The sequence below is a fragment of the Nerophis lumbriciformis genome, linkage group LG16 (assembly GCF_033978685.3).
Source record: "Nerophis lumbriciformis linkage group LG16, RoL_Nlum_v2.1, whole genome shotgun sequence".
Taxonomy (NCBI): Eukaryota; Metazoa; Chordata; class Actinopteri; order Syngnathiformes; family Syngnathidae; genus Nerophis; species Nerophis lumbriciformis.
Window position 1 is genome coordinate 38,490,328 of NC_084563.2, and position 27,199 is coordinate 38,517,526.

The 27,199-nt window shown below is 41.2% G+C and overlaps 1 protein-coding gene across 2 annotated transcripts; it reads right to left on the minus strand.

Moving 5' to 3' along the window:
- Positions 1 to 1,239: 1,239 nt before the first annotated feature.
- On the minus strand, positions 1,240 to 27,099 carry LOC133617252 (uncharacterized). Of its 2 annotated transcripts, XM_061977133.2 has the most exons (5): positions 26,709 to 27,097; positions 26,291 to 26,637; positions 26,062 to 26,214; positions 11,910 to 14,924; positions 1,240 to 3,384 (listed from the first exon to the last, which is right to left on the minus strand). In XM_061977133.2, the coding sequence occupies exons 2-5, from the start codon at positions 26,594 to 26,596 to the stop codon at positions 3,334 to 3,336; spliced, it is 3,525 nt and encodes a 1,174-aa protein (XP_061833117.2). In that variant the 5' UTR covers positions 26,597 to 26,637; positions 26,709 to 27,097; the 3' UTR covers positions 1,240 to 3,333. The 2 variants fall into 2 exon arrangements, with proteins under 2 accessions (XP_061833117.2, XP_061833116.2); XM_061977132.2 differs by lacking the exon at positions 1,240 to 3,384 and having other exon boundaries at positions 7,390 to 14,924; positions 26,709 to 27,099.
- Between the last annotated feature and the right edge of the window lie 100 nt (positions 27,100 to 27,199).

A 27,199-nucleotide genomic window follows, 5' to 3' on the forward strand; every position in this document is an offset into this window, starting at 1 on the left:
AGCTAACATTACGCTAAAAGCGAATTAACCTTCACCAGGACTGCGAGCGAGCTGAGCTGCTGTTTAGGTTTCCAGAAGGTCAACGAGCTCATAGTGATGTTACTAGTTGACTTAAGCTGTACATCAAGCAAGAATGGGAAAGAATTCCACCTGAGAAGCTTAAAAAATGTGTCTCCTCAGTTCCCAAACGTTTACTGAGTGTTGTTAAAAGTAAAGGCCAGGTAACACAGTGGTGAACATGCCCTTTCCCAACTACTTTGTCACGTGTTGCGGCCATGAAATTCTAAGTTAATTATTATTTGCAAAAAAAAAAAAAAAGTTTATGAGTTTGAACATCAAAGATCTTGTCTTTGTAGTGCATTCAACTGAATATGGGTTGAAAAGGATTTGCAAATCATTATATTCTGTTTATATTTACATCTAATACAATTTCCCAACTCATATGGAAACGGGGTTTGTACTAATGAATCGTATTCGGTACTATACCGCCTCTGAAAAGTACCGGTCAACCATCACGTCCAGTCATTGCTGGTTTTACGAGCAGAGGAGCAGGTTCGGCAGCGCACAATCACGGAGTACCGTATTTTCCGCACTATAAGGCGCACCGGATTATTAGCCGCACCTTCAATGAATTGCATATTTCATAACTTTGTCCACCAATAAGCCGCCCCGGATTATAAGCCGCGCCTACGCTGCGCTAAAGGGAATGTCAAAAAAACAGTCAGATAGTTCAGTCAAACTTTAATAATATATTGAAAACCAGCGTTCTAACAACTCTGTCCCAAAATGTACGCAAATGTGCAATCACAAACATAGTAAAATTCAAAATGGTGTAGAGCAATAGCAACATAATGTTGCTCGAACGTTAATGTCACAACACACAAAATAAACATAGCACTCACTTTCTGAAGTTATTCTTCATTCGTAAATCCTTCGAATTCTTCGTCTTCGGTGTCCGAATTGAAAAGTTGCGCAAGCGTGGGATCCAAAATGGCCGGTTCCGTCTCGTCGAAGTCATCGGAGTCAGTGTCGCTGTTGTTGTCCAGTAGTTCTGTGAATCCTGCCTTCCGGAAAGCTCGGACCACAGTTGTGACCGAAATATCTGCCCAGGCATTTACGATCCACTGGCAAATGTTAATCGTAATATTAATCCATATATAAAGCGCACCGGGTTATAAGGCGCACTGTCAGCTTTTGAGAAAATTTGTGGTTTTTAGGTGCGCCTTATAGTGCGGAAAATACGGTACTTACAAGTACACACAGTGTGTGGACAGAAAAGGGAGAATGGACACATTTTGGTTTTAAAACTAAAGATAAAGGTGAAGTTATAACACTGAAACCACCTTAGAATCAGAATCAGAATCAGTTTTATTGTCATTACGCAAGGTAACGAGATTGAGGCCATTCCATACAGTGCGATGTGTGCATGCAAGAAAACAATTTGTAAATATATAAAAATATATTATATTAGTGTACACTCTATACTCTCAGTACAATGTACACCCTATACACTCTGTACAAATGTGACCCTATACACTTTGTACAAATGTACACTCTATACAGTGGGTGAAATGAATACATACATGCATATTAGGAAGAGGTGCTTTAAAACATGGCTAGCTAGCTAGCAACTAAATTTCAGCCGCAGTCGGCAGTGTTTTAGCTACTTCTAAATGACTAATATTTGCCTCCATGGCGACAAATAAAGTAAGTTTCTTACAAGTATCATTCCTGCAGGATGAGGAATAGCTAAACATGCTTCACTACACACCGTAGCTCACAGGCGTCAAAATGTAAACAAACGCCATGGGTGGATCTACACCTAACATCCACTGTAATGATACCAAGTACAGGAGCGTATCTAGTCGATACTACTATGATTACGTCAATATTTTTAGGCATCACAACCTCTTTCTTTTTTTTTAAAATGTATATTATGTTTATGAACTCAGGATATATGTGCCTGGACACCAATGTATGACCCTGTAACGACTTGGTATCGGATTGATACCCAAATTTGTGGTATCATCCAAAACTAATGTAAAGCATCCAAACAGAAGAATAATTGATTACATTTTAACAGAAGTGTAGATAGAACATATTAAAAGAGAAAGTAAGCAGATATTAACAGTAAATGAACACGTAGAATAATTCATTTTCTACCACTTGTACTTAATAATTTTGACAAACCAATAGAATGGCAAATGACACAATATGTTACTGCATGTCATCAAACTAAATTAGGAGCCTTTGTTTGCTTACTTACCGTACTACTAAAAAACAAGTTGTCTTGTATATTCACTATTTTATTCAAGGACAACATTGCAATAAGAAACATATGTTTAATGTACGGTACCGTAACATTTTTTGTTAAAATAAAGCCAACAATGCCATTTTTGTGGTCCCCTTTATTTAGAAAAGTATCGAAATACATTTTGGTACCGGTACCAAAATATTGGTATCAGAACAACACTAATATATACACATATACATATATATAATAATGTAGTTTGTTTGAGCTGGTGTAAAACTACATGACAACACAATAACAGGTGCCAACAGGTAAGAAAGGTGGATTTTTATTACCGTAATATAACTCCTTTAGAGTCACTCTCATTCAACTAGCAAGTGTTTTTCTTCTTCTTACATGGGTGTCTCCCAGGAAATAAGATGATGTAAAAGAGTTGTCATTACGAAAAAATATGTCTCAGCTTTTAATTACAAAAGCTGTTATACTTTTCAAATGTTCTTGTAGTCAGACAATATTTTCGATATATTAGATAGAATACCAAAAATATCTCACATTATTAACTATATTCACTTGCACCGGTTGCCCGTGGGGTCCCCACATCTGTGGTCCCCTCCAAGGTTTTCCATTGTGCCCATTGGGTGGAGTTTTTCTTGCCCTGATGTGGGATCTCGTTGTGGCTTGTGCAGCCCTTTGAGACACTTGTGATTAAGGGCTGTATAAATAAACGTTGATTGATTGATTGATATTGTCTGACTAAGAGAACATTTGAAAAGTATATAAATAAGAAGACATAATTAACCTTTTTATTCAAAATATTAGTCACAATTTGCCATGGGTATGAATGCTTTTATGCTTGACTGTATATTATATCACTATAATGACTAGTAATCAAAATAATATTAACCAGAGTTCAACTTCACACAGTTGCTGTCGTGTTGATGCAGATCTAAGAGCGCCTCTCCTGGTTGCACCCAATATGTTGCTACTCAACTAATAAATGTCACAAATTTCTCAATCAAAAGATCATAAGGCCCATTGCTGTTTCAAACGTGACAGTATGGCATAAGTGGCTTACTTGTGTGTCACGATTTTGGAATGGTGTGAGACTTGTTCTTCTGGTTAAATTCTTCCAACTAGGACAGAAAGCACACAGAAACAAAGTACGTAAATAAAGACAATTTCATAAGAAAATGTACTGCAGACTATACAAGTTCATTATGGAACAAAACTTTTCTTGAAATTAGACTCTTTGTTGAATACATTCCATAAATGTCCATAAATTACACAATACACAAAATTGCGGTAAACTAAACAATACAGTGGTTTCAATTAAAAGTGTATTTCCGAGTACCCTTGAAAATGTGGCTCTACTGTATTCTTACATATTTGGCAGACATCCCTCTTCAATTTGGTATGAAATTAATACGCAGACTTAAAGCAATGTGATCGAAAATTACGTGTAAAAACAGCTGTGTGAACCGGATCACAGATCACTCGAGACAGCAGATATACAGTAGTTGTAATACATATTTAATATCTATATAAGTACACATACTTCATATATACATATACATATATACAGTGGGGCAAAAAAGTATTTAGTCAGCAACCGATTGTGCAAGTTCTCCCACTTAAAATGATGACAGAGGTCTGTAATTTTCATCATAGGTACACTTCAACTGTGAGAGACAGAATGAGAAAAAAAATCCAGGAATTCACATTGTAGGATTTTTAAAGAATTTATTTGTAAATTATGGTGGAAAATAAGTATTTGGTCACTTCAAACAAGGAAGATCTCTGGCTCTCACAGACCTGTAACTTCTTCTTTAAGAAGCTCTTCTGTCCTCCACTCGTTACCTGTATTAATGGCACCTATTTGAACTGGTTATCTGTATAAAAGACACCTGTCCACAGCCTCAAACAGTCAGACTCCAAACTCCACTATGGCCAAGACCAAAGAGCTGTCGAAGGACACCAGGAAAAGAATTGTAGACCTGCACCAGACTGTGAAGAGTGAATCTACAATAGGCAAGCAGCTTGGTGTGAAAAAATAAACTGTGGGAGCAATTATCAGAAAATGGAAGACATACAAAACCACTGATAATCTCCCTCGATCTGGGGCTCCACGCAAGATCTCATCCCGTGGGGTCAAAATGATCATGAGAACGGTGAGCAAAAATCCCAGAACCACACGGGGGGACCTGGTGAATGACCTGCAGAGAGCTGGGACCAAAGTAACAAAGGTTACCATCAGTAACACACTACGCCGACAGGGAATCAAATCCTGCAGTGCCAGACGTGTCCCCCTGCTTAAGCCAGTGCATGTCCAGGCCCGTCTGAAGTTTGCCAGAGAGCACATGGATGATACAGCAAAGATTGGGAGAATGTCATGTGGTCAGATGAAACCAAAATAGAACTTTTTGGTATAAACTCAACTCGTCGTGTTTGGAGGAAGAAGAATACTGAGTTGCATCCCAAGAACACCATACCTACTGTGAAGCATGGGGGTGGAAACATCATGCTTTGGGGCTGTTTTTCTGCGAAGGGGACAGGCCGACTGATCCGTGTTAAGGAAAGAATGAATGGGGCCATGTATCGAGAGATTTTGAGCCAAAACCTCCTTCCATCAGTGAGAGCTTTGAAGATGAAACGTGGCTGGGTCTTCCAGCATGACAATGATCCCAAACACACCGCCCGGGCAACAAAGGAGTGGCTCCTTAAGAAGCATTTGAAAGTCCTGGAGTGGCCTGGCCAGTCTCCAGACCTCAACCCCATAAAAAATCTGTGGAGGGAGTTGAAAATCCGTGTTGCTCGGCGGCAGCCCCAAAACATCACTGCTCTCGAGAAGATCTGCATGGAGGAATGGGCCAAAATACCAGCTACTGTGTGTGCAAACCTGGTAAAGACCTATAGTAATCGTTTGACCTCTGTTATTGCCAACAAAGGTTATATTACAAAGTATTGAGTTGAATTTTTGTTATTGACCAAATACTTATTTTCCACCATAATTTACAAATAAATTCTTTAAAAATCCTACAATGTGAATTCCTGGATTTTTTTTCACATTCTGTCTCTCACAGTTGAAGTGTACCTATGATGAAAATTACAGACCTCTGTCATCATTTTAAGTGGGAGAACATGCACAATTGGTGGCTGACTAAATACATTTTTGCCCCACTGTATATGTATATGTAATATTTGAATGATGATAAATGAATGTGTTATGACACTTGCGGATGTCACCAATGCGGCAGATTGAGGAAACACTCGATTGCTTTGCCAAACACGTCTTTAATGGTGAAATGCCAACATGAGAATGCTAAACAGGAAGTGCTTAAAGTGTAATGGCTTTGTAAATAGACAAAGTCTAAGTGTATTGTGTTCTTCATGGTGTTTTTCAAACTGCACCATTTTTTTCCCTCAGAATTTTCAACTAACTTAAAGTGTTTTGCCAAGGGGATTATTTACGATATGTACATTTACAGAATGTGCTTTTCTATTTTGGCCAAAATTAGACAAAGAAAACAATTTTGAACTTGTCTTTATTTTTAAATTATTATGCAATGTTTGTACCAGTCCGGCCCTCGTGGGAATAGATTTTCCTTTATGCAGTCCCTGAGCTAAAATAAGTTTGACACCCCTGCATTAAAGAGTGTGCGTGGACACTTGAACTTCACACATAGGCGTGTAAAAAACCCAATACCGAACTATTTGAGAAATCAGACTTATTTAGTGCATGGAAATGTAGTAAGTGGTGATGGTGTGGTTTTCGGTCGAGAATGTTGAGCGATTGTTTGTGCAAAGTTTCCAATGGCCTCAGGGTGGTTTTACTTGCCAAGAACCAACATCATATGGAATAATAAACAACTACACATAATTATTGCATTGAAATAAGTTTGAGCTGCTTCATGTGTGAACACATGTCTGATACATTTGAAAAATGTTATGTTAGGCCGTAAGTTGAACCCGTTTTTCGTTTCATGTCGTTCCCATGTCTGGGCACTAAATCATTTTTGGTTCTTAAAAAAGATATTTTGGTTTTCAACGAGAAAAAATAAGTTCTCCACTGGACATCCAAGGAAAGTTTTTATATTAGTGTTTAAAGTCGGGATTATTTCTTGCTTGGCGTAACAATATTTTCGTCCCAACAGGTGACGTTTTTGTCACGTGCTTCACATTCGACCAATCAGGTAGCCGCGCGGATCGAAGATGGCGATGTCAACAACGTCTAGCGATGAAGCGGAAAATACTCTAAAACAGCTGAAACACCTTAAAAAAGTTCGAAAAAAGAACAACAAAATATGCTACATGCATGTAACGCCTGTAGGAATGAAAAGGTGAATGATTTCACTATCACAAGGTGGGATACTTGCAGGAATTGTTTAAAACTGTGGCTTTGCTGTGATGGCGAGTCTCTTAAAGTAGCCGAGACATTCAAATCCTGTATCGATGTTGAATTTAAAGATATTCCTGATGACGCTGGGCTTCACCCGACTTGTTACCGGCAGTTCATTGATAAGAAGCGTTTGGATTCTGCCTAAAAACTGTCCAAACGGCTGGATGTGGGTCAAGATGAGTCAGTGGCATCGGACAACGCTCAGGGTCGACAAGTGACATTCCAAAGAAAAAACTATAAGATCGAAGACGGGCCTGCCTATCGGTTCTGCTGGCACTGTGCTCCCTGCCATTTGTATCATTTGCAAGAAAACGGACAAGAGAATTACTGTGGGAGGCAAACAGCAGAGGGACCATCTTTCACAGACACAAACGCATTTAGCAGGTAAACACACACACACACTACACGTAGCACTTACAAACCATTTAATCATCTTTTATTTTTAGGCCAGTTGATGAACGCTGCCAGGATAAAGCAAGACAGTAGCATTCTCTTGCATATTGAAGACAGAGACTGTGTGGTCATGGAAGTGCGGTACCACAAGTCCGGTTACAGACAGTACACCAGCTTCATGACAAAGTCTGATGTAACAGTTACTGGAACCGCAGATGAAAAAGCGTGAGTTATTAAATTGCATTATCAATTATATACACATAATAAATTTGGCTCGATTGTAGTTCATTATAATCCAAAATGATTCTTTATTCATAGAATGAGTTCCAAACTAAGATTCATAATTTGTGGAATGCTGTACACATAGAACTACAGAACAATGCTGTTTTTAGATGCTAGAGACTTTAGCAACCAAATTTAAAATAAATTGCATTACCAGAAGGTCAACATATACCATACCAATACTAAAACATACCACTGTTGATTATTTGTAGTAGTGTTCGATACAACTTTTTTTACTTCTGATATGAACCAATATTGTAGTCTTGAGCATTGGTCGATACAGACATTGATTTGATACGATATCAGCAGGAATTAAACTGTACGCCATTTTATTATTTTGCAATATGCTTCCGCCATAGAGACTTTGTAAGTAAGGCTGCAGCTATCAATTATTTTAGTAATCGAGTAATCTATTGAATAATTAATTTGATTGAGTAATCGAATAAAATACACCTTCTAGCATCAATACGACATTTAAGGAATGTACCGGTAGTTTAAATAAGGAAGGATTTTCGAATGACCTTTCCTTTTTATAAATGCACATAATATTTAAATTGCACTTTTACGGGAGTATCACTATATATTTCTTACATTAAAAAAAGTTAAGTAAAAAAACAAAAAAAAACAACTGATGCCTGATAAACATGAACCAGGTAATAGATCATAATGAACTATTTGGACATAAAACAAGTTTGCATTAGACACAGACAGTATATGCCAACATGTCATCTCATGTGTTTAAATAAAACATTTGTTACGCAAGACAAATATAGGATGTTAGCTACCAAAATAAACTTTTACCTTGTTTCTGCTTGTCTGCTGCTCTTTAAGGGGAACTGCATTTTTTTATTTTTTTATTTGTCTATCGTTCTCAATCATTATGAGAGACAAGAACATACGTCTTTTTTGTTTTACGATTTTAAAGATAATAAAAAACAATTGAAAGATGCGGCTAATGGGAGTAACCGTTGTAGCCTTCAAAGCCCTCTAAAACGTTTATACCGTACACACAGTGCAAGTATATACCGTATTTTTCGGATTATAAATCGCAGTTTTTTTTCATAGTTCGACCGTGGGTGCGACATATACTCCGGAGCGACTTATGTGTGAAATTATTAACACATTACCGTAAAATATCAAATAATTTGAATCTAATTCACGGAAGAGACGAAGCAAAATGTCAGCAATCGTCACACACACGTCAACAATAAGAATTCGGCGGGGGAGGGTCATGGCAGAAGTGCATTGTGGGTCATGGGATGCTAACTGCTATATGCTACTGCCATAGCTATTAAAATGGATAATTTCTACATTGGTGGTAACTTATAAAAACTGAACAAAAATGGCACCGAAAAGGAAATCATTTACTGCAGATTTCAAGCTGGACGTAGTGAAATATGCAGCAGAAAACGGTGACCGAGCAGCAGAAAGAAAGGAAGCGCCGCATACCAGAAGCGACAACGAGGAAGAAGATTTCATCGGATTTAGCGATCAGGAGTGACAGATTGTTTGGTAAACGTATAGCATGTTCTATGTTATAGTTATTTGAATGACTCTTACCATAATATGTTACGTTAACATACCAGGCAGGTTCTCAGTTGGTTATTTATGCGTCATATAACGTACACTTATTCAGCCTGTTGTTCACTATTCTTTATTTATTTTAAATTGCCTTTCAAATGTCTATTCTTGGTGTTAAATTTTATCAAATACATTTCCCCCAAAAATGCGACTTATACTCGAGTGCGACGTATATATGTTTTTTTCCTTCTTTATTATGCATTTTCGGTCGGTGCGATTTATACACCGGAGCGATTTATAATCCGAAAAATACGGTATATAACATAGTAACAGACACGTTCATAACATTTTGTAATATGTTCAATACTTACGGTATTTTGATCATTTTAATCATTTCCGGGACTGATTTCTCTCTCGCATTTATTTCTGTTTCCAAAGCAGTATGACTTCTGGCATCAACTGTGTGTTCCTATTTACGGAACAGTGTGTTTTCTAATCCTGGAATACTTGGTAACAGACAAATTAGGATTCACAACCTCATACTTCTGAAGCTAAATATACTGATGCTTATAGAAGCCAGCACGAAAGAAGAGTGAGACGTTGGAGCAGACGGAAGCCGGGAGAGCGAGGTGAAAGCGATTTTGACACTACAGAACTTGGAGCAAAGCTATTTTGACATAAATGGAGTGCGTACCCAAAATCAACAGGAAACGTGCCCGGCCAGCTGGACCAGACGAGTGAGTCACTTTAATATTGATCATGATACACTCAGCATGTTAGCGCATGCACTGTAGTTGAACTATCTGGCTAGCTGTGTACAAACAAAACATGAAATATGGGCTAATACTTTACGGATACTGTAATATTATTGTTCATGTTTATCAGTCTGTACAAATTGGTGTCGTATCGCAGAGTTGTGCATTACAAACTCAAACGTGTTTCTTGTTGACGTCGAAGCTAGCGTATCTCTTGCCGTAGTTAGCTTTTACGGCTAATACCGTAGCATGGCAATGTGTTATTATGCTAATAAAAGAGTTCCTCAGTGTTTACACTTACAATAACAATGTTGCTACAGCTTTGTTATGTACGTAAATTAAGTATTGTTGCAGATTTTGATTGCATTGCAAGTGATTTAGAGGTAGAATTGATTGCTTTCATTAGCTGCATTGCTAGCCACCAAGAATGAGCAGAATGCTGGAAAGCGGAAAAAACCCCATCCTTTTGTCTTCTTGTTTCTAATAATGATTGTGAACAATAGATAAAATAAAATTCCAAAAACAGTGCAGTTACCTTCTAAATATGCTTCGTTTGATTGTGTAAACATTTCACCAAAGTCTGTGTTCAGTTTTAAATAATCACAAAACCTCTCTCTCATTCTCAGGGTTCTTTGCGCTCATTCCAATTTGTCGTTATTTTTCTGAGCCATCTCTTTCTATCGGCACTCCAAAAGTCCCAGATCCTATTAGCCTATATGTTTACCTTTTGTAAATGACTTGACTAAAACACAAGAAAAGGCCAACCATGTGTGATTATTGGAGGAAATATTGATGTTAACTGGCTGTCCAGCTTTGCACAAGTTAAAGGTGCCATATGCAATGTCAAATCAAGCCCTGATATGTCAAAAGGCATTAATAAATCATATCCTTTTCGAATACCTCTATAACTCGATAACAGTAGTTCAGCCGGGATATGCTCATTTCGAAATTAGATTTACAGCCCCGAAATCTTGTTATTGTTTCCATCTCACGCCCTCGACCGTTTGACCAATTAGAAAGTCTGTGAGTGTGTCACCGCCACCTTCGTCTAGCTACTGCCACTGGTAAAGTTACTAAACATGTCAGACCTTAGTAAAGCTTAAAGGCGACGTTACGATTCTCAACTTATTCATGACAAAGCCAGGAACAAAACGAGGATTTGTATCGGGGATGCCTTTGAAAGATGGAGACGATTGAAGGGTGAGAAGATTTTTTCATCTGATGCCAAACTTGCTCATTTCCTCCTTGATAGGCAAGTAAGGCATTTGCGTTTTCTTATTACTTGTAATAAATGGAAATGGACATTTTGTATGTAAACTATATTGTCCAATACAGTCTATGATATTGTTTAACAAAGCTAGTATGTTTGTGCAACAAATGCTTAGTGTGAGGCAATGTTCCCTCTAAGGTGCGCCCCTGCGCAATTGCGCACTGCTCCCGATTTACTTCGCGCACGGAAAATCTATGCAGCGCACACAATCCAAATCCAACCTGAACTCTAAACAAAATGAACACAATTTCCTCTGTATCATTTTCAAAAAGTGGTCACAACAGACAGCCGACATCAGCCGAGACGTTGTAAGGAGGGGAAGGAGGTGGTCTGCATCAACAATCATTTTATTGAGAAAAACTGATTACTGTCGGTTGTAACTACACCAAAACAACATCAGCAACAAAACTACTTTCATGCAAACTGATCACTTTCTGTCGTAATCACACCAAAACAAACAAACTTTAGGTTGTATTGACAGCAACCGTTCGCTTTCTTTCATTCACACCAAAGGGCGCGCACACTCAAATCAGCTATTTGTGTGTTCACGACCACAAAAACAGTCGGACAATTCAAAGACCACACATATACTAACTATTAGGTCGTTACAATGTGAAACAGTTCACACGCAGACAATCAATATCATTAACAGTGTGTTATGTGTCCATGTTGCGGTTTTGTAGGTCAACTTATAGCGGTGCTTCTCAAATATTTTGTTACGCCCCACCTCGGAAGAAGAAAATATTTTGCGCCCCCCCCCCTTCTCCACCGTGACTATAAATAGTATAGTTTGTCTGTAAAATTGTTATAACTATACCTCTGCGTAACATTTTAATCTTATTAACATTAAAGGAAACAACACACCAGTCTTTCCTCGTCTCCCATCTTGGTTACAGTAACTGCTACATACGCGTCGTCATATTGACAGGTGGTGGGCTCTTCCTCGGTGGCTACATCAACATAGTATTGGATATTGCTCGTTTTTATCGGAAAGAGAGCAGAATGATCTAATGTAAAAATAAAAATAAACATTGTACCAACCTTTTTTTTCCAGTTTTGCTTAATTTCCTCTTCTGTTGGTGGCTGTTTCCCATTTCTTGGATGATCAACCTCTTGGTGTTTCGTGCCGTGCGGAGGCTCCATCATCTTCGGAAGGTCACTTGTCAGTTTTATTGGTTTTAGTATCCTTCCACTACTTCTCCTCGACAGATGTATCTTATTTTTTTTCTTTTTCTTTTTATTTTTTTTAGCTTTTCGTTTAGCACTATGGCGTGACAGTTCAACTGTTTGCAGGCAACCTGGGCCAGTGTTTGAGCCAAACTGACATTCGCTCAAGGAGAGGTCTGGATTCTTATAGACATGTTCATGGGAGTGGTAATTATAGTGGCGTAACTCAGAGTCTGCGGAAGCAATTAAAGGGTGGGAGTGGTCTGTATACAATGAGTAAGGCAAAGAGAACATGGAACCGGAACCATGAGCGTGTGTCCAGCAAGAATTGTTGTCACCGTTGAAAGAAGCATTGAATTGAGAATGCTCAGGCAAACTGTAACCTGAAACAGTATTACACTCCTGGCTGGAATGTGCGTGATGGGTTTCATCAAAGGTTTGCAGATCTTGGTTGTTGCCAGAAATCCTCTGTACTGGTGCATCATCTTGGTAAGAAAATAAAGAAAGTTCCTCTCTGCTCTTTCTTGAGTCGCTGCACTCGGAAAATGACTTTTCCCTGTGATGATCCATAGAGTTCCTGCTGTTGGAGATCTGCATGCGAGAGGGACTGTGACTACTACTAGTACTGTCATGCTCCACTATGCTGGTGCCCACTGGACTTCTCTCATTCCTTTTCCCATACAGTCTCTCTTCAGTCCGTTCTGTTAGTTTGCTCAGCTCTTCGGTTTCCAGGTTCAAGCCCACAGTGTTTAGGATGTTCTGAAGCAGTTCACACCTCGCATCAACCTCTGCTGGTTTTTCTTTTTCCTTTTGGTTCTCTATTGCTGGGGGGAAATTAGATCGATCACTGAGGCTTAAAGAGCACTTTTGTCTGTCTTTTCTGTTCTTGTCGTCATCAGACAGTGAGTGTGTCTCACAGGAGGACTGTTCGTAAGTGGACCGCTCTGTTCCCTCTGGTATCAGAGTATAATTGTTACATACGTGGTTCTCACTGCCAATAGGAACATCTAAAACGCCCTTTAATTCCTCCCCAACTACTTTTCGCTTGTGTTCGGGTAGCCTATAGGGCCGAGACTTCACAGTCACGCCTGGGCTGGTCTCTATGTGATGCTGGGTGAGGTTCGTGTGGCCTGGCATGGGGGAGAACACGTCAGCAAAACGCTGCGGCAAAGTGGCCACATCTGCTCTCTGTGACGGCGTGAGATGATTATCACAGAGGAGAGGGAAGGGCTTCGGGGAGGGAGGAACCTCCGGACCCAGCTCCTCGCTCTCCGCTATCGCCGTTACCATGGAGACAGGCTCCGCCTCCTTCCATTTTTTTAGGAGGTTGAGGTGGTATATTTGTGTTGCCAAGCCTCGGCCACACCGCCTGACCTCATAATCCACGTCACCTACTTGTCGTGAGACCACAAAGGGTCCTTGCCACTCGGTGAGTAATTTAGAGCTGGACGTTGGGAGTAATACAAATACTTTCTCTCCCGGTGAAAATTGTCTGAGTTGCGTACCCCTGTTATACAGGCTCTGCTGACGTTTTTGGGCTTGGAGCAAATTATTATGTGACAAGTGCCCCAATGTGTGGAGTTTCGCTCTCAAGTCCATGACATATTGAATTTCATTTTTACTGGGGCTTAGACCTTCCTCCCAGCTTTCTTTAACTAGGTCCAGCACCCCGCGCGGCTTCCTGACGAACAACAGTTCAAATGGGGAAAACCCTGTGGAGGACTGAGGAACCTCCCGCACTGCAAAAAACAGGGGATCCAACCATTTATGCCAATTTGGTTTGTCCTTGAGTACGAACTTCCGGATGATGGATTTCAAGGTTCTATTCAGCCGCTCTACCAGCCCATCAGTCTGCAGGTGGCAAACGCTGGTCCGAATGGATTTGATCCCCAATAATCCGTACAGCTCCTTTAACGTGTGTGACATAAAGGACGTGTCCTGGTCAGTCAGAATCTCTTTCGGGATTCCGACTCGGGAGATAACTTGAAACAGCGCCTGCGCGACACTCTTTGCAGAGATGGAGCGCAGCGGTACTGCTTCAGGATAGCGTGTTGCACAATCCACCAGGACTAGCGCAAAACGATATCCCTGGGTGCTCGGGTCAAATGGTCCAACGAGGTCCATGCCAATTCGCTCAAATGGGACTTCTATGAGTGGCAATGGCCGCAAAGGCGCCCTAGAGGCCGCTGGGTTAACTTGATGACAGTCTGAGCAAGCCGCGCACCAGCGGCGCATGTCTGCCCGGATGCGTGGCCAATAGAAAAGGGCCAATACCCGGTTGAGTGTTTTATCATACCCCAAGTGATCAGCCATCGGGTTGAAATGTGCCGCCTTGAAAATCATTTTCCGACGGCTTTTTGGCACCAGCAATTGGGTGATTTCCTCTCCTGTCTGAGTGTCACAACTCACTCTGTATAATCTGTGCCTAATTAATGCAAAGTAAGGGAAACGCCGCTCTATCCCCGGGCGAACCAGCTTCCCATCAATTGATATCACTTGGTCCAACGTCACGCGCAGAGTGTCATCTCGAGACTGCTCGAGTGGAAAATTATCCATGGGGCGCCTTTGGGGAACCGGGGAAACCTCTTGCGAAGTCCCCGCCGACTCCCCTTCCCCCTCCCCCCCGGCAGCTTCGACATCATTGGGCTTAATGTTCACGGACCCGTCTTCTGAATGGAGATCTTCGCTGTCATCGTTGACAATCTTACTTAGCAGTTCGATGTTGACTCCACTGTTGAGCAAGCTTAGGAAGCGCTCAAATCCTTTGTTGGCGTCACTCTCCTCCTGGTCTGGTGAAGTAACACTTGAACTGCGAGGAGGCGTTGCAATAGGTGGTGGTCTGGGAAATAATTGTGCAGCAAGAGGTCTAATGGCCCTGTGATCAGGAACCTGGCAGAAGATCAAAATTACAGACATGTTACTTATAAATGATTGAATCAAAACAGCGTTAAAGTAGTCTTTTAACTGTACAACAAGAGATTTGAAAGCACCATTAACTTGTCACAACGCTACAGTTTGGAATGGGGAGACCGTGATCCGGTTAGCATTTTGGGTAGAGATGGGCATGTAATCACTGTAAATTTGCTCTATTAACTATGAGCAAAACAATAATTACCTTAGAGTATCTAAATGCAGTCATTACTGTTGGTTTGTCAGCTTGTTAATGAGTAAGTTAGTCAGCAACATAACTCAAAAACTTAATGATGGATTTTCATGAAACTTTCAGGAAATGGGATAAGGAAGAACTGATTGGATTTTGGGCCTGATCCATATAATTTCTACTATGTTACCTTATGTTTTCTATGTGTGCTCGCAATCTTACAGAGACAAAGCTAGTGAATGACTGACAGAGGTTTCCCTCCGTTTCCTTTATTCCGCTATAGATTAAGTCAAGAGCACAAACACAGATCCCCTTGTGCTAGTTTTGTATTTATTTTAAATTCTCCGACTGACAATCTAGCAGCTAATTGTGTATATATACAGTGTGAAGCCGCTCTCCGAAGTTAAAAATCACCTCCATTATGGCAAATAAACTACATTTCTTAATAACCTAAGTATCATTATTAAGTATTAGGACGAGGCTAAACTTTTACACACCAAGAAAGAGCAAGCAGAAGAAGGCATGCTAATAGCTAAGCTAGCCGTTGAACTAGCTTGAAGTAGAATATAGAGTAAGGCTGAGCGGTATACTGGTATCACAGTTAATACTGGTATTTTTTTAAAATATATATATTTGAGACAGTACCGCCATACCGGTATCATTTGATGTGCCTTTGTTACGGCCGTTTGCGGCCGGTGCGGCGCACAGGCACCATAGCTGAAGAAGGGTCTGGCACATGTCCGGAGTCGCTACCGCACATTGCCTCCGACCCCCCGCCACATTCCCCTTCACGCACAGCTGACATGTCCGCACCGTAGCTCCGGCGGCTCCTCTTTTTTAACCAGAGGTAACACAAGCCGGTGAAAAGTTTCAACAAAACAGCCGTCAAAACTGCCACTGCTAACAAATACAGTTCAGCTGAAACCCTTGCTGACGTCACAAGTCGCTTGACACAAAAGGCACACGCATGCACGCGCTGCTCTCATAAACTTCTCTCAACTGCATATGACATTTCCTAAAGGTTTTTTAAATAACACATTAATTACTTTCCCTAGTAATTAATTACATTTATTAAAAAGTAATTCCATTAGTAAATAAATTAAGTTTTTTGGTTAAGTAACGAGTGACTATAAATAATTACTTTTTCAAAGTAATTTTCAGAAAACTGATAGTAACAGTAATGTGGTGTTAAGTTTAAACTAAACATTTTGCATGTTTTGTTTAAAACACCGTTATATATTATATTTGGCGATTCGGCCTAAAAAGACCGGGATATCAGTTTTGGTCCATACCGCCCAGCCCTAGTGCTCAGTAAAGTTTAAGAAGGGTTGATGGAACCATATTACAGCAGAAAGTACACTGAAATTAAAAAGTAGGTTAGAATTGGCGAGAGGAAATATAGTAACAACTGTTGCCGTGTCAACATTGTCAGTCAGTATACGACACTTCTTTAAGTGTCGTATATTGACTGACAATGTTGACATAGCAACAGTCATATGTTTTACGCCATATGTAATAATTTCATGTCAAGTCATCATTAAATGGCACTGATATGTCAAAAGACATTAATAAATCCTGTTATTTTCAAATACCTCTATAACCGATAACAGTAGTTCAGCCGGGATGTGCTCATTTCAAAATTAGATTTACAGCCCCGAAATCTTGTTATTGTTTAATTTCGATGCTCCGCCCTCTACCGTTTAACCAATTAGAAAGTCTGTGAGTGTGTCACATCCAGGTTGCAAGTAGTGCACCGCCCTCTTCGTCGAGCTACGGCCACTGGTAAAGTTACTAAACATGTCAGAACTTAGTAAATCTAAAAGGTGTCGTTATGATTCTCAACTTATTCATGACAAAGCCATGAACAAAACAAGGATATGTATCGGGATGCTTTTGAAAGATGAAGACGATTGAAAGCAGACTAATATTTTTTCATCTGACGCCAAACTTACTAATTTCCTCCTTGATAGGTAAATAAGACATTTACGTTTTCTTATTACTTGTAATAAATGGAAATGGACATTTTGTATTCAATTATATTGTCCAGTCTATGACCTTGTCTAATAAAAGCTAGTATGTTCGTGCAACGAATGCTTAGGAGCGAAGCACCATCACACTAGTGTAGTAGCATGCTAGCCTGGTCAATGACACATTGACATATAGGCGGGGGAAATATATGCCCGTCAGCCTGCACGTCGATGTCTCATCCAACTGACAGGGCAAAATATATTTTCGACAAATAAAACCTATGTGGATACACGTAGTGTCAGTGCCTAATTCGTTCTCAATATGCATATATGCTGAGGAAATGAGTTCCAACATTAGCACGGCTAAATGCAGTTTCTGGTACTGTATGTATGTGCATTAAACCCATATTGGGTGGTATTTACTTGGCACAATATACAGAAATGCATGACTTGTAATTAGAGATGTCCGATAATATCGGACTGCCGATATTATCGGCCGATAAATACTTTAAAAAAAATGTAATATCGGTGTTTAGGGCACGTCCGACCGGTAGGAGGCCGCGGGGAAGACCCAGGACACGTTGGGAAGACTATGTCTCCCGGCTGGCCTGGGAACGCCTCGGGGTCCCCCGGGAAGAGCTGGACGAAGTGGCTGGGGAGAGGGAAGTCTGGGCTTCCCTGCTTAGGCTGCTGCCCCCGCGACCCGACCTCGGATAAGCGGAAGAAGATGGATGGATGGATGGTAATATCGGAAATTATCGGTATCGGTTTCAAAATTATCGGTATCGGTTTCAAAAAGTAAAATGATTGGCAAACTGTGTAATGGCCATTTTTATGATTTCCCCTGGAATTCCAATGTCTTAAGTTCCAAAGTTATCTTGCAGAAGTTGCAGTGTGCTTCATATCAAATCATTACACGTGACAAAAACAACCTCAAAGTCGCCCATCGTGGAGGAAAGCACATTATATACACCCTCAAAAATCGATACATTATACTTATGTGAGACAGAAATTTATTATGCATGTATTTTACATGAACATACCGTTAATCTATTTCTAAGACATTTCATTGTCGTATTTAAGACTTTTTACGAGATTTTTAATAAGATTTAAGACATTTTAATAGCTTAAATTATAATTATTGGATATTAGACTATTTAAGACCAGATGGATACCCTGGTGTATTAACAAGTAGAGTATTAAGAGTTAATTTAGGTATGAGTTCTGATTTACTCTAAAAATTGACTCATAATGCGCCGTAGAAACGGAACTTGTTTGTAACCTAAGAACTTGTGGTCGACTCCATTTTCCAATACAAATCCGAACGGGACAAGCGGTAGAAAATGGATGGATGGATGGATTAACAAACAATCAATTAGTGTTGTAATTTTGATATTATTTGGTGCAGATTAACAACCCATACATTATTGTTGTAATTTGATAGCCTTTGGTGCAAAACTAGCACAATGGCATTCAAATACCGGGAGTGACTGCTCGCTGTTGCGAAAAAGCTAAGTATTGTTCTATCTGTGTGCTTTTAATTGTTTTACAGCTTTCTTTACTACTTCCCAAACATACTTAGTAGTCCTATATAACTTGCAAATCACCCGATCTCTGTCTCACCACCCCTCCCTCAACTAGCTAGCTGCTAAGCTAACGAAGCTAGCGCGGAGAAGGCGGTGCCGGTCTGAAGGAATCTGCCCCCGCATACCGCGAGCACTTCCCTCGGTGACAAAAATACCGTGAGTATGGCTCCCTGCGCTTCGTGCACCGTTCTCATGGATAGGCTGGCTCTGTTAGAGGGCCGTGTCCGCCAGTTAGAGCAGACTAATCTCGTAACTTTAGATGTTGCGGACACATCTGCTAGCATTATCTGTAGCGAGCTAACTAGCCCAGTTTATAGCAGGCCTAAGCGGCCTATAAGCAACGGTGAACCGGTTGAGACGCATAATAGATTTAGCCCTTTAGCTAGTCCTACACCCCAGTCTACCGGGCACCACACCTTAGTCATAGGGGACTCCATCACCCGAAACATAAAGCTTAGAAAACCAGCCACAATTAAGTGTATTCCCAGTGCCAGAGCACCTGACATTGAAGCTAATCTTAGGGAGCTAACTCGCAACAGGCCTAGTAAACACGCACGACAGGCTAATCGCACCACGAGCTATGCAAACATAGTTGTACACGTTGGCTCCAATGACACTAGGATGAGACAGTCAGAGATTACAAAGAGAAACATTGCTAGGACTTGTAATCTCGCTAGAAAGATGTCCAGGCATCGAGTAATTGTCTCTGGCCCCCTGCCCTTGAGAGGCAATGATGAGAGATATAGCAGATTAGTCTCGCTTAACAAGTGGCTGGCTAACTTTTGTAGACAACAGGGACTAATGTTTATTGATAATTGGCCCTCTTTCTGGGGCAAACCGGGCTTGTTGATGAGAGACGGCCTTCACCCTAACCAGGAAGGCGCCATCATTCTGTCTAGAAACAGATTTTTGTTTGAGTCACACTTGAATAACTACACTAGAGCCAGACCGGTCACAGGCAATTACCGTATTTTCCGCACTATAAGGCGCACCTAAAAACCACAAATTTTCTCAAAAGCTAACAGTGCGCCTTATAACCCGGTGCGCTTTATTACGATTAATTTTCATAAAGTTTCGATCTCGCAACTTCGGTAAACAGCCGCCATCTTTTTTCCCGGTAGAACAGGAAGCGCTTCTTCTTCTACGCAAGCAACCGCCAAGGAAAGCACCCGCCCCCATAGAACAGGAAGCGCTTCACCCGCCCCCATAGAACAGGAAGCGCTTCACCCGCCCCCGGAAGAAGAAGAAAAAACGCGCGGATATCACCGTACGTTTCATTTCCTGTTTACATCTGTAAAGACCACAAAATGGCTCCTACTAAGCGATCCGGTTCATAAAAAGACGCAATCTCTCCATCCGCACACGGATTACCGTATTTTCCGCACTATAAGGCGCACCTAAAAACCACAATTTTTCTCAAAAGCTGACAGTGCGCCTAATAACCCGGTGCGCTTTATTACGATTCATTTTCATAAAGTTTCGGTCTCGCAACTTCGGTAAACAGCCGCCATCTTTTTTCCCGGTAGAACAGGAAGCGCTTCTTCTTCTACGCAAGCAACCGCCAAGGAAAGCACCCGCCCCCATAGAACAGGAAGCGCTTCACCCGCCCCCATAGAACAGGAAGCGCTTCACCCGCCCCCGGAAGAAGAAGAAAAAACGCGCGGATATCACCGTACGTTTCATTTCCTGTTTACATCTGTAAAGACCACAAAATGGCTCCTACTAAACGATCCGGGTCATAAAAAGACGCAATCTCTCCATCCGCACACGGATTACTACCGTATTTCACAGCAACTGAACCGCACTGTGGAACGGGAGCACGTACGGTGAATATTCGCTCCACAGGGAATGAGAAGTCATCCTTCACTGTGGTTCTAGCTTGCCATGCTAACTTCCACTCATGGTGATATTCAAAAGGAAGACCTTGCCAAAAGAGACCTTTCCAGCCGGCGTCATCATAAAAGCTAACTCGAAGGGATGGATGGATGAAGAAAAGATGAGCGAGTGGTTAAGGGAAGTTTACGCGAAGCGGCCGGGTGGCTTTTTTCACGCTGCTCCGTCCATGTTGATATATGACTCTATGCGCGCCCACATCACAGATGGTGTCAAAAAACAAGTGAAGCACACAAATACAACACTCGCCGTCATTCCGGGTGGATTAACCAAAGAACTCCAACCGCTGGATATTGGTGTCAACAGGGCATTCAAATCACGACTGCGAACTGCGTGGGAAAAATGGATGACCGAAGGCGAACACACCTTCACTAAGACGGGCAGACAACGCCGGACAACATACGCCAACATCTGCCAGTGGATTGTAAATGCCTGGGCAGATATTTCTGTCACAACTGTGGTCCGAGCTTTCCGGAAGGCAGGATTCACAGAACTGCTGCACAACAACAGCGACACTGAATCCGATGATTTCGAAGAGACGGAGCCCGCCATTTTGGAAGCCACGCTAGCGCAACTTTTCAATTCGGACACCGAAGACGAAGAATTCGAAGGATTTACCGGTACGAATGAAGAATAACTTCAGAAAGTGAGCGCTATGTTTATTTTGTGTGTTGTGTGTTGTGACATTAACGTTCGAGCAACATTACCGGTATGTTGCTATTGCTCTACACCATTTTGAATTTTACTATGTTTGTGATTGCACATTTGTACATTTTGGGACAGAGTTGTTAGAACGCTGGTTTTCAATATATTATTAAAGTTTGACTGAACTATCTGACTGTTTTTTTGACATTCACTTTAGCGCAGCGTTTTTTTGACATTCACTTTAGCGCAGCGTAGGCGCGGCTTTTAGTCCGGGGCGGCTTATTGGTGGACAAAATTATGAAATATGTAATTCATAGAAGGTGCGGCTAATAATCCGGTGCGCCTTATAGTGCGGAAAATACGGTACTACCGTATTTCACAGCAACTGAACCGCACTGTGGAACGGGAGCACGTACGGTGAATATTCGCACCACAGGGAATGAGAAGTCATCCTTCACTGTGGTTCTAGCTTGCCATGCTAACTTCCACTCATGGTGATATTCAAAAGGAAGACCTTGCCAAAAGAGACCTTTCCAGCCGGCGTCATCATAAAAGCTAACTCGAAGGGATGGATGGATGAAGAAAAGATGAGCGAGTGGTTAAGGGAAGTTTACGCGAAGAGGCCGGGTGGCTTTTTTCACACAGCTCCGAAGGCGAACACACCTTCACTAAGACGGGCAGACAGCCTCGGACGACATACGCCAACATTTGCCAGTGGATCGTAAATGCTTGGGCAGATATTTCGGTCACAACTGTGGTCCGAGCTTTCCGGAAGGCAGGATTCACAGAACAACAGCGACACTGACTCCCGATGACTTCTACGAGACGGAACCGGCCATTTTGGATACCACGCTTGCGCAACTTTTCAATTCGGACACCGAAGACGAAGAATTCGAAGGATTTACGAATGAAGAATAACTTCAGAAGGTGAGCGCTATGTTTATTTTGTGTGTTGTGACATTAACGTTCGAGCAACATTATGTTACTATTGCTCTACACCATTTTGAATTTTACTATGTTTGTGATTGCACATTTGCGTACATTTTGGGACAGAGTTGTTAGAACGCTGGTTTTCAATATATTATTAAAGTTTGACTGAACTATCTGACTGTTTTTTTGACATTCACTTTAGCGCAGCGTTTTTTTGACATTCACTTTAGCGCAGCGTAGGCGCGGCTTATAGTCCGGGGCGGCTTATTGGTGGACAAAATTATGAAATATGTAATTCATAGAAGGTGCGGCTAATAATCCGGTGCGCCTTATAGTGCGGAAAATACGGTACAGAGTCTGCTAGTCCGGGTGGGGAGTCAGTTAAGCTAGACTGGAAAATCCCTGCACACATAGCATTTCTCTTAGAATAATACACAACTCACATAATGTTTTTTCTGCAGTGACTTTCTGAGGTGGACATGCATTCTACTGATGTGGCAAATTATGATGCGTTCAGTGTATCGCAGCACCAAGCAAACAATCTGAAAATTCCCGTCATATCAATTCCTAGATATTGTCGAAATTATTTAAAGCGCACTGCGCATAATAAAAGCAACATTATTAATATTGCTACTACGGATAATTTCAAGAAAAACTCCTCAAAAAAGCCCACTACCTATAATATGGGCTTTTTAAAACATAAGATCATTGTCTCCCATAACGTTATTAGTTAATGAGGTCATTAGAGACATCAACGTCATTGGTCTCAACGAAACCTAGCTCAAACCAGACAATTTTTTTGCGCTGAATGAGGCATCTAACTATACGAATGCGCATATTGCCCTTAAAAGGGGTGGGGGGGGGTCGCACTAATATACAATGAAAACTTTAACCTTACCCCTAACCTAAATAATAAATATAAATCGTTTGAGGTGCTTACTATGAGGTCTGTCACACCGCTGCCTCTCTACCTGGCTGTTATCTACCGCCACCCAGGGCCCTATTCGGACTTTATCAGTGAATTCTCAGAGTTTGTCGCTGATCTAGTGGCGCACGCCGACAATATAATCATAATGGGGAACTTTAATATCCATATGAATACCCCATCGGACCCTCCGTGCGTGGCGCTCCAGACTATAATTGATAGCTGTGGTCTTACACAAATAATAAATGAACCCACGCATCGCAACGGTAATACGATAGATCTAGTGCTTGTCTGGGGGGCACCACCTCCAAAGTTACGATACTCCCGTATACTAAAGTAATGTCCGATCATTATCTTATAAAATTCGAAGTTCTGACTCATTGTCAACAAGCTAATAATAATAACTGCTTTAGCAGCCGCAACATTAATGCTGCCACAACGATGACTCTTGCTGGCCTACTGCCTTCGGTAATGGCACCATTCCCAAATTATGTGGGCTCTATTGATAACCTCACAAACAAATTTAACGACGCCCTGCGCGAAACCATTGATAGTATAGCACTGCTAAAGCTAAAAAGGGCCCCTAAAAGGCGTACCCCATGGTTTACAGAAGAAACTAGAGCTCATAAATTATCATGTAGAAAGCTGGAACGCAAATAGCGCGCGACTAAACTTGAGGTTTTCCATCAAGCATGGAGTGATAGTTTAATGACTTATAAACACATGATTACCTTAGCTAAAGCTAAATACTACGGTACTCAAATCTCATCCGCCTCAACAAAAAAGATCCTAAATATTTGTTTAGTACAGTAGCATCGCTAACCCAACAAGGGACTCCTCCCAGTAGCTCCACCCACCCGGCAGATGACTTTATGAATTTCTTTAATAAGAAAATTTAACTAATTAGAAAGGAGATTAAAGACAACGCATCCCAGCTACAACTGGGTTCTATTAACACAGATACGACTGTATATACGACGGATATTGCCCTCCAAAATTAGCTCTCTCTTTTTGATGAAATAACATTAGAAGAATTGCTAAAACGTGTAAATGGGATAAAACAAACAACATGTTTACTTGACCCACTTCCTGGGAAACTTATCAAGGAGCTTTTTGTATTATTAGGTCCATCAGTGCTAAATATTATAAACGTATCACTTTCCTCTGGCACTGTTCCCCTAGCATTCAAAAAAGTGGTTATTCATCCTCTGCTCAAAAGACCTAACCTCGATCCTGACCTCATGGTAAACTACCGGCCGGTGTCCCACCTTCCGTTTATTTCGAAAATCCTCGAAAAAATGGTTGCAAAGCAGCTAAATGAACACTTAGCGTCCAACAATCTCTGTGAACCCTTTCAATCCGGTTTCAGGGCAAATCACTCTACGGAGACAGCCCTCGCAAAAATGACTAATGATATAATGCAAACGATGGATTCTGATGCGTCATCTATGTTGCTGCTTCTTGATCTTAGCGCTGCTTTCGATACAGTCGATTATAATTTTATTAGAGCATATCAAAACACGTATTGGTATGTCAGACTTAGCCTTGTCTTGGTTTAACTCTTATCGTACTGACAGGATGCAGTGCGTCTCCCATAACAATGTGACCTCGGACTATGTTAAGGTAATGTGTGGAGTTCCCCAGGGTTCGGTTCTTGGCTCTGCACTCTTCAGCATCTACATGCTGCCGCTAGGTGACATCATACGCAAATCCGGTGTTAGCTTTCACTGTTGTGGTGATGAAACCCAACTCTACATGCCCCTAAAGCTGACCAACACGCCGGATCGTAGTAAGCTGGAGGCGTGTCTGAATGAAATTAAACAATGGATGCCCGCTAACTTTTTGCAACTCAACGCCAAGAAAATGGAAATGCTGATTATTGGTCCTGCTAGACACCGACACCTATTTATTAATACCACTTTAACATTTGACAACCAAACAATTACACAAGGCGACTCGGTAAAGAATCTGGGTATTATCTTTGACCCAACTCTCTCGTTTGAGTCACACATTAAGAGTGTTACTAAAACAGTCTTCTTTCATCTTCGTAATATCGCTAAAATTTGTTCCATTTTGTCCACTAGCGACGCTGAGATCATTATGCATGCGTTCGTTACGTCTCGATTACCGTAACGTATTATTTTCGGGTCTCCCTATGTCTAGCATTAAAAGATTACAGTTGGTACAAAATGCGGCTGCTAGACTTTTGACAAGAACAAGAAAGTTTGATCATATTACGCCTATACTGGCTCACCTGCACTGGCTTCCTGTGCACTTAAGATGTGACTTTAAGGTTTTACTACTTACATATAAAATACTACACGGTCTAGCTCCAGCCTATCTTGTCGATTGTATTGTACCATATGTCCCGGCAAGAAATCTGCGTTCAAAGAACTCCGGCTTATTAGTGATTCCCAGAGCCCAAAAAAAGTCTGCGGGCTATAGAGCGTTTTCTATTCAGGCTCCAGTACTCTGGAATGCCCTCCCGGTAACAGTTAGAGATGCTACCTCAGTAGAAACATTTAAGTCTCATCTTAAAACTCACTATGGCCCCACTATGGACTGGACTCTCACTATTATGTTAGATCCACTATGGACTGGATTTTCACAATATTATGCTAGACCCACTCGACGTCCGTTGCACCAGTCGCCCTAGAGGGAGAGGTCACCCACATCTGCGGTCCTCTCCAAGGTTTCTTCATTGTCATCCCACTGGGTTGAGTTTTTCCTTGCCTTGATGTGGGATCTGAACCGAAGATGTCGTTGTGACTTGTGCAGCCCTTTGAGACACTTGTAATTTAGGGCAATATAAATAAACATTGATTGAAATACAAACCCATACTGTACCACTTGGTGGAAAGAGAGCTCAACCATGACTCATGGATGGCGATAGAAATGTTTTGCAAATTTAAGCATAGAATGCATCTAATTTTAACATTACATTATAATTGTATTGATTGATATTGACAAATGTACTAACCGGGTGGTTTGATACAAAGACACTGGGATGACCATTTGAATGCTTCAGCAGAGCTTTCACTGGTTGCTTCAGAGGGTGATGGTCTTCCAGCAATTCTTGACCTGATCTGGGGATTGGAGCCTCTCTTGGAACAGGTGACTTAAACATATTGCACTGGGTGAACATAAACACGAATATTAATAATTACGAGAAACTTAAGACAGCTGATAGGCCATTGTCTAAGTCTTACCTTTAACATAAAGCTGGGACATTGTTGCTCCTGCAAAAATGTAGTTACTCTGTTCCTGGAAGTTGTGGCTACACAATCTGGTCCTGGTTGTTCCTTCTCACTCAGTTTCATCTTCTTCGGAGCAATAGCAGCTTTATTTCCAAAAATGTGGTCCTCCATGTGTCGAGGCATAATCATTTTTCTCGTCAGCTCTGGATCAGATTTCGAACGTTCCCCACCAGAGTGCAAAGTTTCTGCATCATTGCGGTCAAAACTACGGGGAGCGTTCGCTGCAATGTGAATGTATGTCTGGTAAACTTGATCCATTCTTTTATTCAACTGTCTCTCAACAGTATGGCTGGTGCGTTCTAGGAAGTGGAAACAGAGGTGGAACATGATCATAAATTAAGTTCACATACAAAATGCTCCTTTTACTTACCCTCTTCGTGGAGTAGCCTGCTCCCCTACCGTGCTACGTTCAAAGCAACATTTTTAGTCACCTCAAATGAGTACAAATAGTACAGTAAATAGCACGCAGCAGTTGTAGTACAAAGCAAATTACACTCGATGTTTAGCTTGGTAGCTAACACCTATCTGACCGTTAACGGGGATTAAATGTCCGTTTCGTATTCCGGCAAATAAATATGTTTAGGTTAAACACATTTTAGTCCCGGTTGAATTTTCGCTTTAAAACGTGTAACGTGAATGTGAGCATTATTTGGGGAAAGAACGTTCACGGTCGATTAAACCTAGCTTTATTTTCCTGAAAGGAACAGACAACATAAGACTGCTTCGATGGTCCAGTTGGAGCGTTGACTACGTCACAGCGCCCCCTACTGGGTGGAAGAATTCACACGCAGCTGACTTGTTCAGGTAAAGCCTGGGAGTTTAAGGGGGAACCGCACTTTTTTTTTAAATCATCGTTTTTTT

Coding starts and splice junctions, on each gene's coding strand:
- LOC133617252 (XM_061977132.2), bottom strand. CDS start 26,596: ATGGATCAAGTTTACCAGACATACATTCACATTGCAGCGAACGCTCCC. Junction 26,215..26,290: donor GTCCCAGCTTTATGTTAAAG/GTAAGACTTAGA, acceptor ATGTTCACCCAG/TGCAATATGTTTAAGTCACC. Junction 14,925..26,061: donor TCTTTGTATCAAACCACCCG/GTTAGTACATTT, acceptor ATCTTCTGCCAG/GTTCCTGATCACAGGGCCAT.